This window comes from Alosa sapidissima, chromosome 16, assembly GCF_018492685.1.
Source record: "Alosa sapidissima isolate fAloSap1 chromosome 16, fAloSap1.pri, whole genome shotgun sequence".
NCBI classification, from domain to species: Eukaryota; Metazoa; Chordata; class Actinopteri; order Clupeiformes; family Clupeidae; genus Alosa; species Alosa sapidissima.
Genome location: NC_055972.1, coordinates 20,783,341 through 20,800,642, shown reverse-complemented (window position 1 = coordinate 20,800,642; position 17,302 = coordinate 20,783,341). Strand labels below are relative to the sequence as shown.

General features: G+C 46.4%; 1 protein-coding gene across 5 annotated transcripts in view; it reads right to left on the bottom strand.

Annotated features, from left to right (window-relative positions):
- Nucleotides 1-1,570: 1,570 nt before the first annotated feature.
- The window catches only part of LOC121685229 (arginyl-tRNA--protein transferase 1), a 102,582-nt gene continuing 86,850 nt past the window's right edge, over nucleotides 1,571-17,302 (bottom strand). For 2 of the 5 annotated variants that reach the window (XM_042065636.1, XM_042065635.1), the window contains exon 12: nucleotides 4,048-7,142. In XM_042065636.1, coding sequence (XP_041921570.1) covers nucleotides 6,964-7,142 — 179 coding nt within the window. In that variant the 3' untranslated portion in view covers nucleotides 4,048-6,963. Of the gene's footprint in view, nucleotides 1,588-4,046; nucleotides 7,143-17,302 lie in introns of those variants that run through there. The other 3 variants (XR_006023299.1, XM_042065637.1, XM_042065634.1) reach the window with 3 other exon arrangements.

The window sequence follows — 17,302 nt, the reverse complement described above, 5'->3', positions numbered from 1 at the left end:
TACACAAAACAGGGTACACATATATTCTCAAGAGTACCAGCAAAAACATCCACATGTTCAGAGATCAGAGGTCCGATGCACACAGACACATTTAGAAATCCATCCCATATCTCTCTGTCTACGTACGTAAATAGTCCATACACACGCCTTCGCTTCCTGGGGGCCCTATTGTGAGCGCCAGGACAAACATGTGGCTGCAGCACGTACATCTATCTCACTCTGTCACACACACACAGAGAGAGAGAGAGAGAGAGAGAGAGAGGGAGAGAGAGAGAGAGAGAGAGAGAGGGAGAGAGAGTGAGAGCAGCAGGTTGCGTATGCAATGAAACACTGTTTGTGTTCAGACCCCTTACCATCTGATGACAACATGAATGGATTTAGATAAACGGCAAAAAAGGAACGAGAGAAAGAAAGAGAGATAGAAAAATCAAACAGCACTTCTCTCAGAATCTGTTTACAAAATGAGTGTTCAATCAGGAAGTATTTTGTGAAGTCATTCTGTTTTGTACCGACATTTTTCCAGTAACAAAACGCCCTGGGATCAAGGGAGCCATCTTCAAGGACCTTTCACCTCTATAAAAACTCTAACTATTTTTCACTAAGTTAGAGACTCAATCAAGAGAATCAATAAGTTAAAAACTATTCCTCAGATATGCCTTAGGCAACACATTTCAAGGTTTCCTGAAGTTCCTGCCTTTTAATGGCAGAAAGTAATACTCCCAACTTCATTATTTTAACCAATGCACTTCTGACCATCCAAGCAATTCACTCTTGGTAATAATTGCATTCCAGGAGAGGTCTCAAATTCAGCTCCTGAAGAGCAGGGCTGGAGGTTGCTATTGTGCTGGGGGCACCCTCTCCTTCAGTCACCTTTAGAGAGGCATTGACAAACAGGTGAGAGTACTCACAACCCAATCAGCTTTCTCTAGGAAGTCCTTCTGAGAATTGAGTTATTTAGCACAAAGAGTTTCCCTGCCACTATTTCAAAACGTTATTTCCTCACTTCCAGCTTGGACTATTAGTCTTAAAACCCCTGGAAGCAGTCAATTGTTGACTAATGTGGTGATGTCATTTAACCAGAACTGCATAACATTAATAAGCAAGACTAACATAAACATTTGTTTTTTTAAATCAAGCATCAGCATAGATAATAATGAGCAGCTGCCAGTGCCTGAACAAGAGCTCCTGCAAGTGAGGCATGATATTAAACAGTATTGGTACAGTATGTGTGTCTTGAATTTCCCCTTGGGGATCAATAAAGTATCTATCTATCTATCTATCTATCTATCTATCTATCCAACATTCATATATCTCTCCTCCTCTGTATCACACAGCATCCCTTCCTACTGGGACTGTCTGTAGGGGCCTGTCAGTGCATTTGCGGTACCTCTTTCACTGCCTCAGGAGTTCTGTCCTCTACTGGACCACACTGTATGGACGATAGTCTTTTTCAGAGGTCCTGCCTCTGCTCTGTTTCGTCTCATTTCCACGGCCTCTCTCCATCCTTCTTCCTTTGAGAACACACACACACACACACACACACACACACACACACACACACACACACACACACACACACACACACAGCTTCTGCACATCCACATGGAAACACGGTTGTAAAACCAGAGGAATGAGACGTGGGGAGTCATACCACTCCTCTCTCTCTCACACACACACACACACACGCCATGTTGCGCAAACAGCATATAAGTGTTCCAGGTGGGTATTTGGATGGGATGAAAAAATAGTTTAGAGCAATTATTTGTCTGAATTGGCTCAAGAAATGTGCAAATTGAGTCTCATTTAAGGCTAATTTATGCTCAACATTAAAAACATACAGATACAGTATGTACAGTATTCATTTTGTCCATCTTTTAAACGGTGTGAAGTTTACTGGCGCGAACAAGCTATGTCCAGAGTGCGTGAATAAATCAGGGTTGAAATGCCGCCTTGCACATATGAACACATCAGCCACTGGAGTCAGTGCTTCTGGCATTTGCTGTTTTGGTCTGGTAGGGCTGCAGTTCTCAGAACAATAGCTGACACCGCAGATTGGGTCTGGTACAGCCAACACATCATATTCCACTGTGAAAGCTTACTCCAAAGAGACCAATGATAGATTAGAAGCTCAGTCCAAACAATTAAACTGAACAGCATTTGGTGATGTGTCCAAATTGTGTTTTTTGGCATACAAAGTCCAGTTCACTTCTAGTTGTTCTCATTTAACAGCCAAAGAAACCATTGAATAATAAAACTATGTAACTGATTGGCTGATGATCAGCATAGTTATTTTTACAAATGATTTCTTCAATTGCTCCTCATGGATTATGTAAAATATATGTCAGCTACTTGTTTAATGGATTTTTAATTGTTAGCACAGGGTGACACAGCAGACAACGCCCTTGAGTTGAATGCTGTATTGAGAGCTACATTATTTGAAAACGGACACCTTATTAAACAAGAGTAGCTTAAAAAATACACCCCTGCTGACTTGGTGCAAAGCCTCCAAGTATACGGCTTTCAACTCACAAGAGAGAGTGAGACAGAGACAGAGAGAAAGAAAAAGAGAGAAAGAGACAGAGAGAGGGAGAACATGCATAAGTAGGCTACTCTGTCTTTGTTTGGTGGGTGTAGGCCCAAATGAACCGACGTCTGTACAGACACATCACTCAAGCCGAAGCCAGTTCTTCACAAGGCAGTGGCAGTGTGTTCCAATGGCAACACGACCCACATACTAATCCACTACCATTTATTTACTTGATTCATGAGTCCCCCCTCTGTCTCTCTGTGCCTCAGAAGACATAGGCCAGAGCTGCTTCCACTCTGCCGTTCGTGAACAAGGGAATTGGAGAGGCGCAATGCCAATCTTCCACCAACTTTTCACGGCATTTCAAGTTACTTCTCAGAAGTCTGTTTATGGTTTTTGTTTTTGTTTTCATGTTTGAAAATGAGACCATCCCTAGGCACACTGAAGTGAGGTGGAAGGCTTAAGGGTGGAAAGCAGGCAGAAGGATTGTAATTGTGGAAGCTTGTGTGACTCATAGGCTGTTGCCACTGCTGTGTGTGTGTGTGTGTGTGTGTGTGTGTGTGTGTGTGTGTGTGTGTGTGTGTGTGTGTGTGCGTAAATGGAGACTCTGAGACTAACGCAGCATGGCAGGCCCCAGGAGCGTGGATGGGGCAACGGAGGGAGGAGAGGGAGCGCAGCGTGGTGAATGGGGGGGGGAGAGTGGACCTTGGGCCAGCATTCTTTCATTTCTGATCCTGTCTCACGCTGTGGTGAAATTACCTTGTCACTGGTGACGCAAACTCCTGCCTTTGCTCACGGACCATCAGAGTCTGTCTCTGTGTGTGTGTTGAGGGAATGGAACGGGATGATCAGAGGTTCTTTCTTGGAGAGAGAGAAAAGACATTTTCTTTGTGTATTGCTAGCGCTACTGGACAGTTTGTTATTGGCTGAGTCAAAACTCCCAGGCAGCTGCACGGTCCCCAAGCCTGTCAGAGAGTCCAGTCTAGGGCTCACACACACAATGAGCCTCCTGGTCACCCGTAGTTTCACCTCAGAGGCTGCAGGCTTCCACCTGAGCTAAAAGAATGGAACCTCACCAGGCCTCTGCGTTCAACCTGGAGCTCAGTCACCTCCACACACATACACACAGCTGGGTTATCAAAGCCAGAGGCTGCTCTCAAACTCTCCACCCAACATGACTTACACCACCTGTCAGTAGGCCACTCCCACCACATTATAGGCGGAGTGTTAGTCTGCCACTGGGATGTGTGTGTGTGTGTGTGTGTGTGTGAGAGAGTGAGAGTGAGAGAGAGAAAGAGAGACCGAGTGCATGCAGGCTCTAAGTGTTCATCATGCTCAGCTAGCATAGAAGAAAGAGAGAGAGAGAGAGAGAGAGAGAGAAAGAGAAACTCACCTCCACAGCGTCGTCTGGTCCTCATTTACACAGATCCAAGCTGCTTCTAGTTACCATTTTGCACGCGTACTCTGCAGGCTACACATCACGAGTGACACTCACATTTTTTAAATATTTTTTATTTGTTTTTGCAACAAAATAATAATTATTGTAATAATATTAAAACAGATGCACTTAAGCTATAAATGTGTTACAGAGAAAGAGAGAGAGAGAGAGAGAGAGAAATAATAAATCCAACTCAAACAAAACAAAAGAAAACAAAAAATAAAAGTAATCAGAGGACAAAGCCGAGTTTTGTTTCACTGTTCCACAGAAAAGCCAGTTTGTTGGGGTGTGTTATAATTTAGCTGTTCTCACCACAGCTGCGTCGAGCAGACAATGGGGCTGGATGGGACCTTGCCTCCACATGCAGCCATCTCCCTGCTAGGCTGGCCACTGGCTGACAGGCAGGCTGTGGGGGTGGAGTGGCCTCTGATATGTATAGACCTGGACATGAGGGTGTGTGTGTGTGTGTGGTGGGGGGATAGCAATGGTAAGTGAGTAACCAGACACTGACCCATAAGGTACAGATCCTGCTCCATCCTGACCCAACCCAATCCCAGCGCCAGGGCCATGCTGGATCTAGTGCAGAGTGCCCTGCTACCTGGAGCAGCCTACAGCATGGAGGAGAGTGTCTGAACTAAATGACAGTCATGGGAGCATGGAGCTTCTGTGCTTACATAATATTATGGTCATTGTAGTGATATGTGTGCGCTGTTTATTCAACGTTCAGCGAGTTTAGCTGACATTTAATCCCATTCGCTTTAGTGCTTGTAGGACTTAACACCTACCTCGTGTAGACCGTTAATCAACCGGAATCTGTAATTCTGTTAAAAGTAACAGCTGAGCAATACTACTGAGCATACAACTGAGAATATTATTGACTGAAGCAGCTATGATGTGATCTGTAATGCAGGGTCTGTTATCTACTCATGGACAGCACATCTCCATATTAATGCTACCAAAGCAAAGTGCTCCAGTCTCCAGTCTAGCTGCAGTCATATCAGTGCTGTATTTCCTATGCTGAGTTTGGTTCTATTATCTTAATTATGGGATCAATGAGGCCTGTGCTGTCTCAGCCATCAGATACATGTAAAAAAACACAACCTCACACACTCCATAGTTTATTCCGTGGCCTACTGAGGCAGTGCGTTCCAGACCACAGGAGCCCTGGTGCCGGGGAAGGGTGGGTGGGCTATGCTCTCAGTGACTCTTCACCATCAACCCCTTAATGACCCGTGTCTGACCCTGGATCAGGTGAGGCTGACCCACAGCTGATAGTTCACTGACTAGTCCATTGTCAGTCTTGCCAAAAAGGGGGACAACGGTGACAGCCAAGCTCATGCCAGTACTACTGTGTACACACACACACAAACAGAGAAGCATCTTGGAGGCACTTGCTCCCAGTATGGATCTAATCTGAAATGTGTGTAGATGAATGTGTCTGTGTGTGTGTGTCTGTGTGTGTGTGTGTGTCTGTGTGCATGTGTGTGTGTCTGTGTGTGTGTGTGTGTGTGTGTGTGTGTGTGTGTGTGTGTCTGTGTGCGTGTGTGTGTGTGTGGTCTGGTCTGGGGATCATATGCCTGAGAAGCACATGAATAATACCAGGACTTTTCAGAGCTCTGAGGTTCAGCTGGATTGTGATCACAGAAAGACAGAGTAGAAGCAGGAGCAGGAGGAGGAGGAGGAGGAGGAGGAGGAGGAGTTGGAGGAGAAAGGGATGGAACAATAACATTGTGCAGAAGTTTAGTGAGCGATGGGACAGTCTCTGGCATTGCTAAGCGAGATCAACACACACGCTAATAGAGTGGTTATTGCATTGGGCTACACAGCGGTGAGGATACGAGTGAGCCGTCTACAGAGAGGACAGAGACACATACTGACATGCACGCACAGGGAACGTCAGAAAGACAGGCAGGCAGGCAGGCAGGCAGACAGAAAAACAGACAGACAGACAGATGAAACAGGCAGGTAGACACACAGAAAGACTGGTTAAGACTGAGAGACAGTAACACTGGTAGAGACACAGACATGCACATGTACAATGACACAAACAAACAGACATGCACATGTAAAATGACAGACAGACAGACAGACAGACATGCACATGTAAAATGTCACAGACAGACAGACAGATACAAAAAGTAAGACTATTTAGACACAGAAACAGAGTAACGCTGACACAACCAGCCCAGGGAATAACCCAGCTTGCGGCGGAACCTAGAACTGTGAATGTCGACTCCACACCTGAGCACCTCTTCACACTAACAAGCAAGTAGCAAGCCCCGCCACACACCAGGCTCTTGGGTGAGTTTTAATGATGTTGCCAGAAACATCAGTGATAGGAACCACTGTACAGAGTTGTATTATGGTCTGTTGAGAGTGTTTTTTTGGGTTTTTTTGCAGGGGCCAGGGTGACCCAGGTCAATGAGAGAGTGTGAAGACAGGTGAGGAGGTCCAAGGCTTTAGGGAGGACTGGGGAGGCCATTTGGGGGGGTGGTAGGTAGAGGAGGCCCCAACATGGCATGCAGGGAGGCTGGCAAGATTGGCTACTTGACCCTGATGGAGATAATGACCGGTAGAGATAACAGAGTCAGATGTCAGAGTTTCTGATCCCCTCAGGGCCAGATCTTGGCCAAATCAGGGCCAGCTGTCTACCAGATCTCGGCTGCAGAGCTGCAGCGGCTCAGGAAGTGGAGGAGTGCAAAGGGGGTACATGCAGGAGGTCAGAGCCAAGGTTGGATGGGCTGATTAGAGGAGGACACTGAGGAAGTCTTTGGAGAAACACAGCAGCGGTCAATGTGTTGAGCATGAGAGGAGATCATGGGCGGTGACGGAGACGCACAGTCAAACAAGGTGTGTGTGAGTGTTTGTGTGTGTGTGTGTGTGTGTGTGTGTGTGTTGGAGGGGGGGGTGGCTGAGGAGATGTGACACCTGTTACCGTAAGCGTGACTAAGGGGAAGGTGTGTGTGTGTGTGTGAGAGAGGGTAGTCCTGGGCCCAGTTCAGGCCCGGTAGAGCAGAATCCTCTCGGCGCAGGGCTGGCCCACCAGCTGGGCGTACTGCTCCACCTCGGGCTCGTCGCCGGAGCCCTTGCACTTGCGGGTGTAGGCGGCGTACGGCATGACAGTCCGGCGGAAGAGCACCAGCGCACGACCCAGCTCTCGCAGAGCGCGAGTGTCCACTGTGAAAGAAGAGAGAGGGAGAGAGCGATAGAAAGAGAATAATAGACAGAGAGAGAGAGAGAGTTGGAACGAGATAGAAAGAAAGAAAGAAAGAATACAAAGGGAGGAAAGAGAAAGGTAGGGGAAAAAAACAAACAGAATTAACATCAGCAATTTTACTTGCCGAGTTAAAACAACTCCAAAGCACTTTTTCTCTGCCGCTCGCACGCTTGTTGTTTATCCAGCACCAGCTTTGGAAATAACGATGTCCACAGACAAGGTAGAGTATGTTGCATGATTTCATGAAAGTATGATGTATTGCGACCTCAGAAGCAAGTCAAATTTGTAGTTTCTCAGGGTTCTTGCATGTTTCAGTAAGTCAAATTTAAGACCTTTTTTAAAGACATTTTAGACCATAAAGATTGAGAAGACCTACACGACACATTACCAAAAAAATATTCAGATCAAAAAAATTCTGAAAAAAGTCATTCAAAAAACATTAATTTAATACACACAAGTAACCTTCCACACCCAACGTCTACAACCCAACTGCTTTTGACATTGCTCACTTGTACTGTAGTACAAGGAAAAACATCTGTGTCCCGTGCCAAATGCCCTAAACCTTAAGCCCAAAATGAAAATAGGCTAAAACAAACTTGCCCTCAAATAGAATCTAGATTTCATCTTGTAAAGGAAGTCAAAAATGAGACTGGTGTTGAAACTGGATGTAAAAGTGTATTTTGGGTAGACCTGCATCTCTCTGCACCTGTGTGTGTGTGTGTGTGTATGCATGAGAATGTGTGCGGGAGTGGGTAGGCTATGTGTATGAGCGTTGTCCGGGACAACGTTAGGCTTACAGCATTTTGGGCCTAAGATGATCAAAAGCCCCCCTAAAATATATAGTAGCCTAGCCTAATAATATATGTCCAAATTCACGTCCATTATTCTATGTTGAATTGCTCATGATGGAGTAGACCTATTTATCTCACACAAATCACACAGATGTCACGTGAAAGTATAAGTATATAAGTATAAGTATATATACTTTTTTGATCCCGTGAGGGAAATTTGGTGTCTGCATTTAACCCAATCGTAAATTAGTGAAACCCAAACAGCACACAGTGAACACACAGTGAGGTGAAGCACACACTAATCCCGGCGCACTGAGCTGCCTGCTACAATGGCACGAAGGGCACTTCAGCTGCGGCCCACTGGTCGGGGCTCGAACCCGCAACCCTCCGGTTACAAGTCCAGAGTGCTAACCGGTGGGCCACGGCTGCCCCCGAAAGAGCGGAACCAGAGCTTTTGAATGATATTAGCGGCGGTGCTGATTTTAACAGTTTGCATTTTGCGGCTAGCTTATGTTTCTCTGCTCTGACGCCTTCACATCCAAAGTCCCTAATTGAATATTTTTTTTGCAAAGTTTGCAACAAGCCTCGTACCTGGAGCTGGGTAGCCTACCACTTGTAACCAACAGCGGAAAACGCTGTGATCTAGCCATGTCTCGTTGAAAGTACACTTTCCCATTTTCCACACATAGCCGAACTTTAACAAACACAGGAAACGCAGACGTATTTCGCAGGCAGGTATTGCATTTATCACAGGATTTGTATTTATTAGCGCATATGTACCAACACCAATGTCCCCCTGAAAGAACTAGCCTACAACACACCAAACCAAAGCAACGTTCTGAGGTCAGCGTTCTGCTGGTTTGCTAAAGCTCCGCTTTGTAGGCTACGACTCAATATTTTTTTTGTACCTTGTAATAACTTGCTGCCGGCGTTTCTGGAAATGAACGATGGTAAAATATTTTTTAGACCTGGCTAAATTAAACTTAAGACCTCGGATGAAAATCTGGCCGTTTTTAAGACGTTTTAAGGCCTAAGGTTCTAAGTTCAGAATTTGAGACTTTTTAAGACCCCGCGGGAAGCCAGGTTCCTTATGTCTCATTCCATCAAGCTACAGATCCGCTACCCGATCTGGCTAATTTGCATAGTGCGGTTATAGCCTATAGAGGGCCGCGAAGTGAATGCAGAAGTGCCGTTCACCCTGTTACAAGTTGATGAACCACTGAAACAATTTTGGAAACATTATTTTAAGGTACAAAAAAACTCTTTGGTGTTGCTTTAAGAGCGTGCGTCTCAAAGCAGCAGCTGTCAGCCTTCAGCGGCCTGTCTGAGTGCAGTCGGTCAGTCCAGTATGCCACTTCACGAAGGCCCAGAGTGTTCAGACCGACGTAAATAGCTCAGCACGCACATAGTCTTAAGCCGCCCCGCACTGAAACAGAGTGGAGATCTGGCGCAGCAGAGCAAACACGGTTAAATCAATTGTAAATATATTTCTGAACGCGCGTCATAGAGACGCAAATGACCCCAAAAAATCTCACCATCTGAAACTGATCATATAAGCTGTGGGTAACCTAGTTCTTGAGCCTTTTTATTATCTATTTTTTTAGTGCTGGTGGTGGTGGGGTCATCACATAGTTTCTTAGAAAGGACACACCAGCATAGGCCTTTGGGGTGGGGGCGGGTGGTTGGGGGTGGGGTTCAGTGCCCCCATCTCTTCTGGCAGGCGAAGGCTGGCTGGGGGCCTTTATGGTGCTGGCTCAAGCCCTGCCTGAGTGAAACTCAGAGTCTCATTAGTTGTTCAGTAAAGAAGGCCAGAGGCTGCCCAGAGGCCTCTTGAAAGGAGCAAGCGTAGGAGAAGAAGGAGGGGAAAACCCCGGACCAGTTTTCTCTCAGTCCTCCATGTCCCTCTGGAGCTACAGAGGAGGGCCTCCTGAGGGGAGTTTGGAGGAAAGGTCACCGCGGGGTCAGATCACTCAGCGACCTTCAGCCTCACCCCTGAACCCCCCCCCCCCCCACCACACCTTCCTACTCAATCCTCTCCCTTCCTACCCATCAGCACTGAGGGTCCCAGGGCCAACGCCCCACCGTCACCCCCTGGGCTCCTGGAAAGGCGCTGGCTCTTCATTTCACAGTTGGATTGTGGGTAATCCTAGATCCAGAGGTCTGAGAGTCAAGCCAGTGTGATGCAGGAATGTCCAAAGACTGACCAAAGGCTATAGGAGTGGGAAGACCGAAACGTCCTGTTCCTTCTAGAATTTTGTCTGCATATGCTTGCCGTGTGTGTGTGTGTGTGTGTGTGTGTGTGTGTGTGTGTGTGTGTGTGTGTGTGTTTCGACACATTATTTTGCTACCACCCTACACGTGGACTATAGGCACTACCTAAGCCTGATGAAGTCTTTTGTCAGGAGCACAATATACTGTAATCCTATGGCAATACATTTACTGGATCAAAATCGTTCATAATGTATTGTGATATAACATATACAGAAGTGTTGAAGCCACCTGAGGGCACGGCCATTGGTCGGAGTCTCAGTAGCTCATACGAGAGGGAAGTTCATAAGTAGCAGTGGCTCATTTAAGCAGTTTAAAAAGCTTCTTCAATGTGCAAACATCTCTCAGATTCATGGACCTCTTAAAGCAAGCGTTTAATGTACAATCCACAGTATTTTTCAAAGCGGAGACAGGATGTGTGTGTGTGTGTGTGTGTGTGTGTGTGTGTGTGTGTGTGTGTGTGTGTGTGTGTGTGTGAAAGTGTGTGTGTGAAAGTGTGTGTGTGCATGTGCGTGTGTGTGTAGGGCCACTAGCCTTACGTAAACGGGCAGAAATCAGCAGAACATAAACACTGATTCAAAGTCAGAGAACTGGTGGAGAATGAGTGAGTTTCTGAGTTATGATTGTTATTAATAGATCCCACACCATCTTGAGACACACACACACACATCAAACACACATGTGTGCACACACACACACACACACACAGACAAACACTTACTTCACTCTTGCTCTCATCTGGTGCCCAGCTGAAGTAGATTTTGGTGTGCACTAGATATCTGTGAGTGTGTGTGTGTGTGTGTGTGTGTGTGTGTGTGTGTGTGTGTGTGTGTGTGTGTGTGTGTGTGTTTCTCCACATAACCCCACACATGCAGAGGATACAGCTCCACTCGCAGCCAGCCCATTTCCAATCCCTGAGCTCTGAAGCCCCTGACGACTGCCCCCCCCCCCTCCTCCTCCTCCTCCTCCTCCTCCTCCTCGCAGGCAGTCAACACCCATCAGACACGCCACACACAAGACGGATGGAGACCGCAAGACTCAAGTGTGCAAAACCAAAACCAGGTGAGAGGAACAAGAGAACAGAGATACAAAAAAAGAAAGACAAGCAGAATGCTCATAGCAAGACATAGATGAAGAGATTTTTTTTTTTTAAAGATGAGTGAGAATGAGAAAGTGCAGAGACGAACAGAAAGCAAGAGAGATGGAGTGAGGAACAGAATAAATGACACCCTCACTCTCACACACACACACACAAACAAACACACACACACACACACACACACACACACACACACACATTGCACTTCCTGTAATCGCTCTGTGTGAGTGGAAGACTGACCCGGTCCATCCCCTGTGATGACCAGGACCAATGAACAGGAAAGGAGAGAAAAGCCAGGCCACTAGTATAGCACTAGTAGCAGAGACAGAGAGAAAGAGAGGAAAAAGAGAGAGGGAGAGAGAAAGAGAGAGAGAAGGAGGGAATGTGTGTGGGGTCAGAGGAAGAGGTGAGAGGGTAGAGTGTGAAAAGTGAAAACTGAGCTGGGCTGGTGAAACAGGAAGGAAGAAAGAATGACACTAAAAGAGAGAGAGAGAGAGAGAAAGAGAGAGAGGGAGGGCGAGAGAGAGGAGGGAGGGAGAGAGGGAGAGAGAAAGAGAGAGAGAGAGAGAGGGAGGGAGAGAGGGAGAGAGAAAGAGAGAGAGAGAGGGAGGGAAGGAGGGAGGGAGGGAAAGAGAGGGAAAAAAAGGAAAGACAGGCTAGAGGAGAGGACGAGTAGAGAGGAAGAGAGGAGGGAGAGAGCTGGCATCTGGACATGAAAAGCCGTCAAGTCTATAACTGTCCTCAACATTTTGTCAGTTAATTTTTCATCTCCTGAGTTCTTCTTTTGTTCTTTGTATTAAAATATTTATGAAACTATTTCTGAGTTATTTCCATTTCTGCTCTCTAGAAGGGAGAAAAATTAAAAACTTGGAAAAAGCCCTAAGGCTGGGCACTCCTCCTGTTTCATAAGGAGCGCTTGTTTTCAGAGTTTGCCGCAGTGTGTTACATAAACATGTTCCCCGTCTCCCCCTCCCTCCTGCTCAGTGGTTCCCCTCCCCTCATCAGACCCCCCACTGCTGAATATTCAGCGCTCTACGATCTGGGCTCATCAGCAGCTGCTGCTGCTGTTTGGGGAAACTTTTAGAATGTGGGTCAACGTGGGCCCAGGGTAAACAGGTTATGTAAGTCTGTCCATCCTTTTACACACGCACACACACACACACACACACACACACACACACACACACACACACACCGCTGGATTAATACAGCTGCTGGATATATAGCCAGCTCAGCAGTATCTGAGAGACGCGCCAAAAGGCCTGCCCACCATACACACCTCAGACAAGAGGGCGAGAAGGAGACACACACACAAACACACACACACACACACAGGAGTGCGAGGAGGAGACACACACACACACACACACAGGAGTGCGAGGAGGAGACACACACACACACACAGGAGTGCGAGGAGGAGACACACACACACACACACACACACACACACACACACACACACACACACACACACACACACACAGGATGGCAAGGAGGAGAAAGACACAAGTTTGTCCAATTTTTCTGTCATCCTGTTCTGACCCTTTCCGGGTCTGTCCATTATGCGTGACGACCTGAACAAGGATGACCTTAACACCTGAGATCAAAGAACAGTGAGTGGCTGAATAAGATGAAGAGATATGGAGAGAGAGTAGGAGAGAGGGATAGAGAGAGAAAATGAATGTGTATGAGTGTGTGTGTGTGAAAGAGACAGAGAGAGAGAGAGACACTCATATAGACAGAGAAATGAAAACAGAAAAGAGAAGAGAAGAGGGGGGGAGGGCGGAGAAGTGTGAGTTTAAACTGGGGGTGATAAACAGATGTGTTAGAGGGCTTTGGAAGGCTAATTAAGTGGTGGCTAACACTGAGCAGAGCCGTCGGCACAGTCCCCGGCCCTCACGCTCTCTCTGCCGTCCGTCCAAACATCCGCCTGCTCTATAAACACACATCGTGACTGCCCCCCCCCCCCCCCTCCCTGCCCGCTCACCCTGGCTCATCTTCTCTCCTTCCCTCCCTCAAACATTTCACACTTATTCCTGAGGCCCCTGTCTTCCTCCATCTCTCCTCTCATTCTCCTCTTTTCATCCTCAAACACTATCTCTATCTCTCTCTCTCTTTCTATACACGCATATCTCTCCATCACTATATCTCCTCCTGATCCATCCGATCACTCATTGTTTCTTTGCACTCTTGTTGCACTCCTCTCTCTCTCTCTCTCTTTCTTTCTCTCTCTCTCTCTCTCTCTCTCTCTTTATCTCTTCCTCAGCAGACTCTCTCAGTGCCGGCGCCACCGGAGGTTCAGTGACACGCGGCTCAGAGAGTGGTGGAGAGAAGTCAGAGGTCACGGCAGAGAGGACTTTCTCTGGAATGGCCAGGGGTCACACCCACTCGTAACCATCACACACGCCACAGGAAGGCCACAGGATGCAGCCCCCCTCCCTTCTCCACACACACACACACACACACACACACACACACACACACACACACACACACACACACAAAAACAACACATTAGGATTCCATTACTACAGAATCTCCAGAAGTGTGTGAAGTGTAGTATATACAGTACCCTCCAGAGTTATTGGCCTTATTTGTTTGCCTTATTACACCAATTTTCTTTGTGAATGAATAATGTATCATAAATAAATAAATGGTCCTCCTCAAAAGTATTGGCACCCCTACAGTATGTTACATTCCCATAGAGGCAGGCAGATTCTTATTTTTAAAGGCCAGTTATTTCATGGATCCAGGATACTATGCATCCTGATAAAGTTCCCTTGCCTTTGGAATTAAAATAGCCCTACATCATCACATACCCTTCACTATACCTAGAGATTGTCATGATGTTATTTCAGTTAGCCTATTAGCTGGTTTGATTTGCATTGAGCTCATTGAGTCCTCATTTTTCTTTTTCATTAATACCACCATCAATTACATTCACTCTACGTTGTGTAAAACGTGTACTCTAACAATGAGCTCATATACGAGCATATCAATAAAGGATCATTTGAGTTCAAATTTAATTAGATTCGATCTCTAAAAAAAATAAACAGAAAGAGAAAGCAAAAGGGAGCGGAGTAGTTTGTGGCTGAAGAGAGCCGATAAGTTTAGCTAGGGTAGGAACAGAGGAGGGTAGAAAAAGAGAATGTGCCCCTAGAAGGCGTAATACCCCCTCCGGGGGTAAAAACCATCTAGTCTGAGCTTGAAGACATTCTCAATGTGTCACGCTAACATGACTCAGGCAGGGGGAATGTGGCCCTGTGGGCAAACAGCGACAGTGCTTTGGGGGAAAAGGATGGAAAAGACCGGAACAAACCATAAAAGAGACTCAATCAGGAATACATCTCCAGCTAACATCCTTCCATCCATCCCTTTGTCTGAGAGAGGAAGGGAGAGAGAGAGAGAGATGGAGTGAGAGAGATGGAGAGAGAGAGATGGCGTGAGAGAGATGGAGTGAGAGAGAGATGGAGTGAGAAAGAGATGGAGAGAGAGAGAGAGAGAGATGGAGAGAGAGAGAATGTGTTTGTTCTGGGTTGAGGGTGCTGGTAAGTGTTCTGTAAATACAGCGTCTACTTGACTGAACCACTGTGCTCTGACTCCAGACGACACACACACACACACACACACACACACACTCATACACACACAAACACACACCATCTCTTCCTGTCTTCTCTTTTGGTGGGGGGATTTTCAATTTCAATGTTGTTCCATGCAAAGACAATGTTTATATTAGTGTACCAATGAAGGAGAGGTTGCAATGTCTTTATGTCGATCTTTCTCTCTATCTCTGTCTCTCTCTCTCAGGAGCTAAGACAGACTGGAGACATGCTCTGAATGAAGTACTGCAGCACAGACAAGGTGTCTGGGAGTACAGGGAGGAATGGAGAGAGGGAATATGAGGAGAGAGAGAGAGACACTTCGTTTTTGGAATAAGACACATAGCCACTTAGTTTTTCTGTGTCTTATTCCATGTTCCCTCCATACTTTGTATGACTGCTTTGGCAACACGAATGTCTTATTTGTCATGCCAATAAAGCATTTTGAATTTGAATTTGAATTTGAATTTGAGAGAGAGAGAGAGAGAGAGAGAGAGAGAGAGAGAGAGCGAGAGAGAGAGAGAGAGAGAGAGAGAGAGTCGGACGCAGACGGGGCCAGGGAGTTTGTGAGGAAAGGCCCGGGGGGAGAGAGCAGGGGGGTGGGGGGGGCCGAGAAGCGCGCACATCATTTGTCTCCTCTGGATCTCAACGTCCAGTCACAAGGCATTTCTCAAGAGCAATGCAATAAAGAGGCCCTGACTCTCTCTCTCTCTCTTTCCCACTCTATCACTTTCTCTCTCTTTTTTTTGGTCTGTCTGTCTGTCTCTCCTCTTCTTCTGTCTCAGCAGCTTGGCACCCTGTCGCCTGGCTAAACGACCCACACATACGCTTTCAATAAACAAGCACTGTTAAAGCCCGAGCAAGACCACAAACACACAGCTATGTGCCTGTCTGAGTATTTCGGTGTTTGTGTCTATGTGTGTGTGTGTGTGTGTGTGTGTGTGTGTGTGTGTGTGCGTGCACACCGGCATGTTTGTGGGGGACGTGTGTGTGTGTGTGTGTGTGTGCGCACACCGGCATGTTTGTGGGAGACCTGTGTGTGTGTGTGTGTGTGCACACCGGCATGTTTGTGGGAGACCTGTGTGTGTGTAAGCTTGGAGTGTATGTAAGAGTGTGAGTGCCAGTGCTGGCGCCGGTCTGAACTACTCTGGGTTCAGGGGGTAACGTCTGTTCCAGCTTTATGAGCGTTCATCTGAATAGACAGATAGGCACAACTTACTCTGTGTGTAAGACAGACAGATGGAAGGAGAGAGAGAGAAAGATAGAGAGATAGAGAGATAGATATATAGATAGATAGATAGATAGATAGATATAGAGATAGAGATATAGATAGATAGATAGATAGATAGATAGATAGATAGATAGATAGAGATAGAGATATAGATAGATAGATAGATAGATAGATATAGAGATAGAGATATAGATAGATAGATAGATAGATAGATAGATAGATAGAGATAGAGATATAGATAGAGAGAGAGAGAGAGATAAAGAATATTGTATATCTTGTCTGGGGTCATATAAAGGACTTGGCTTTGTGTCGGTGAGAGTGGAGTGATGTGAAGCCCCTGTGTGTGTGTGTGTGTGTGTGTGTGTTTGGACAGCCGATTGCAAAGTTTGGATAACAGTTCCTCTGACACCTCATTAGCCCAAGGCCTGGGCCCATGTCCCATGATCCTTTGCTGCTGGGGCAAACGCTACCCTACAGCGGTCACTGCACTTCACTCTGGGTAGTGGATCCTCATAGCAAACACAGGGATTAGGCTTTCCTCATGGGGACACAACCCATATGTGTGTACACACACACACACACACACACACACACGCACACACAGACTCTACAGCCCCACCAACACACACATAGTTATATACTATAGTTGACCAACTTTATTAACAGTAGGTAGTCTCAGCGCCAATCATATACATATATACAGTAACTGCTGCATGAGCATTTGAGGAAACGACAAACACACACAAAAGCATACACATGCCTTCTTACTCACACACACAGAGCAAAGGCCAGGACTGGATAATACCTCTGGCTACAGATAACTCTAAAGCAGGGTGGAGGAGGTAACTGCTGAAACTAATCGATTAACATCAGAAAAATGTTCCACACTGGAGTCCAGAGTTGTCCTAATGTTAACCTGCTTTTCTGCCCTCCTCTGTGGATGTGGATGTTGCTCTCGCTCGCTCTCGCTCGCTCTCTCGCTCTCTCTCTCTCACACACACACACACACACACACCAAGCCATCAAAAACATTCAAGCCTCTGCACATAAAATTCACATTCCAGGCAGCACACATACACTTATTATGATCTTGCTATTACACACTGCAACACACATACAAAAACACACA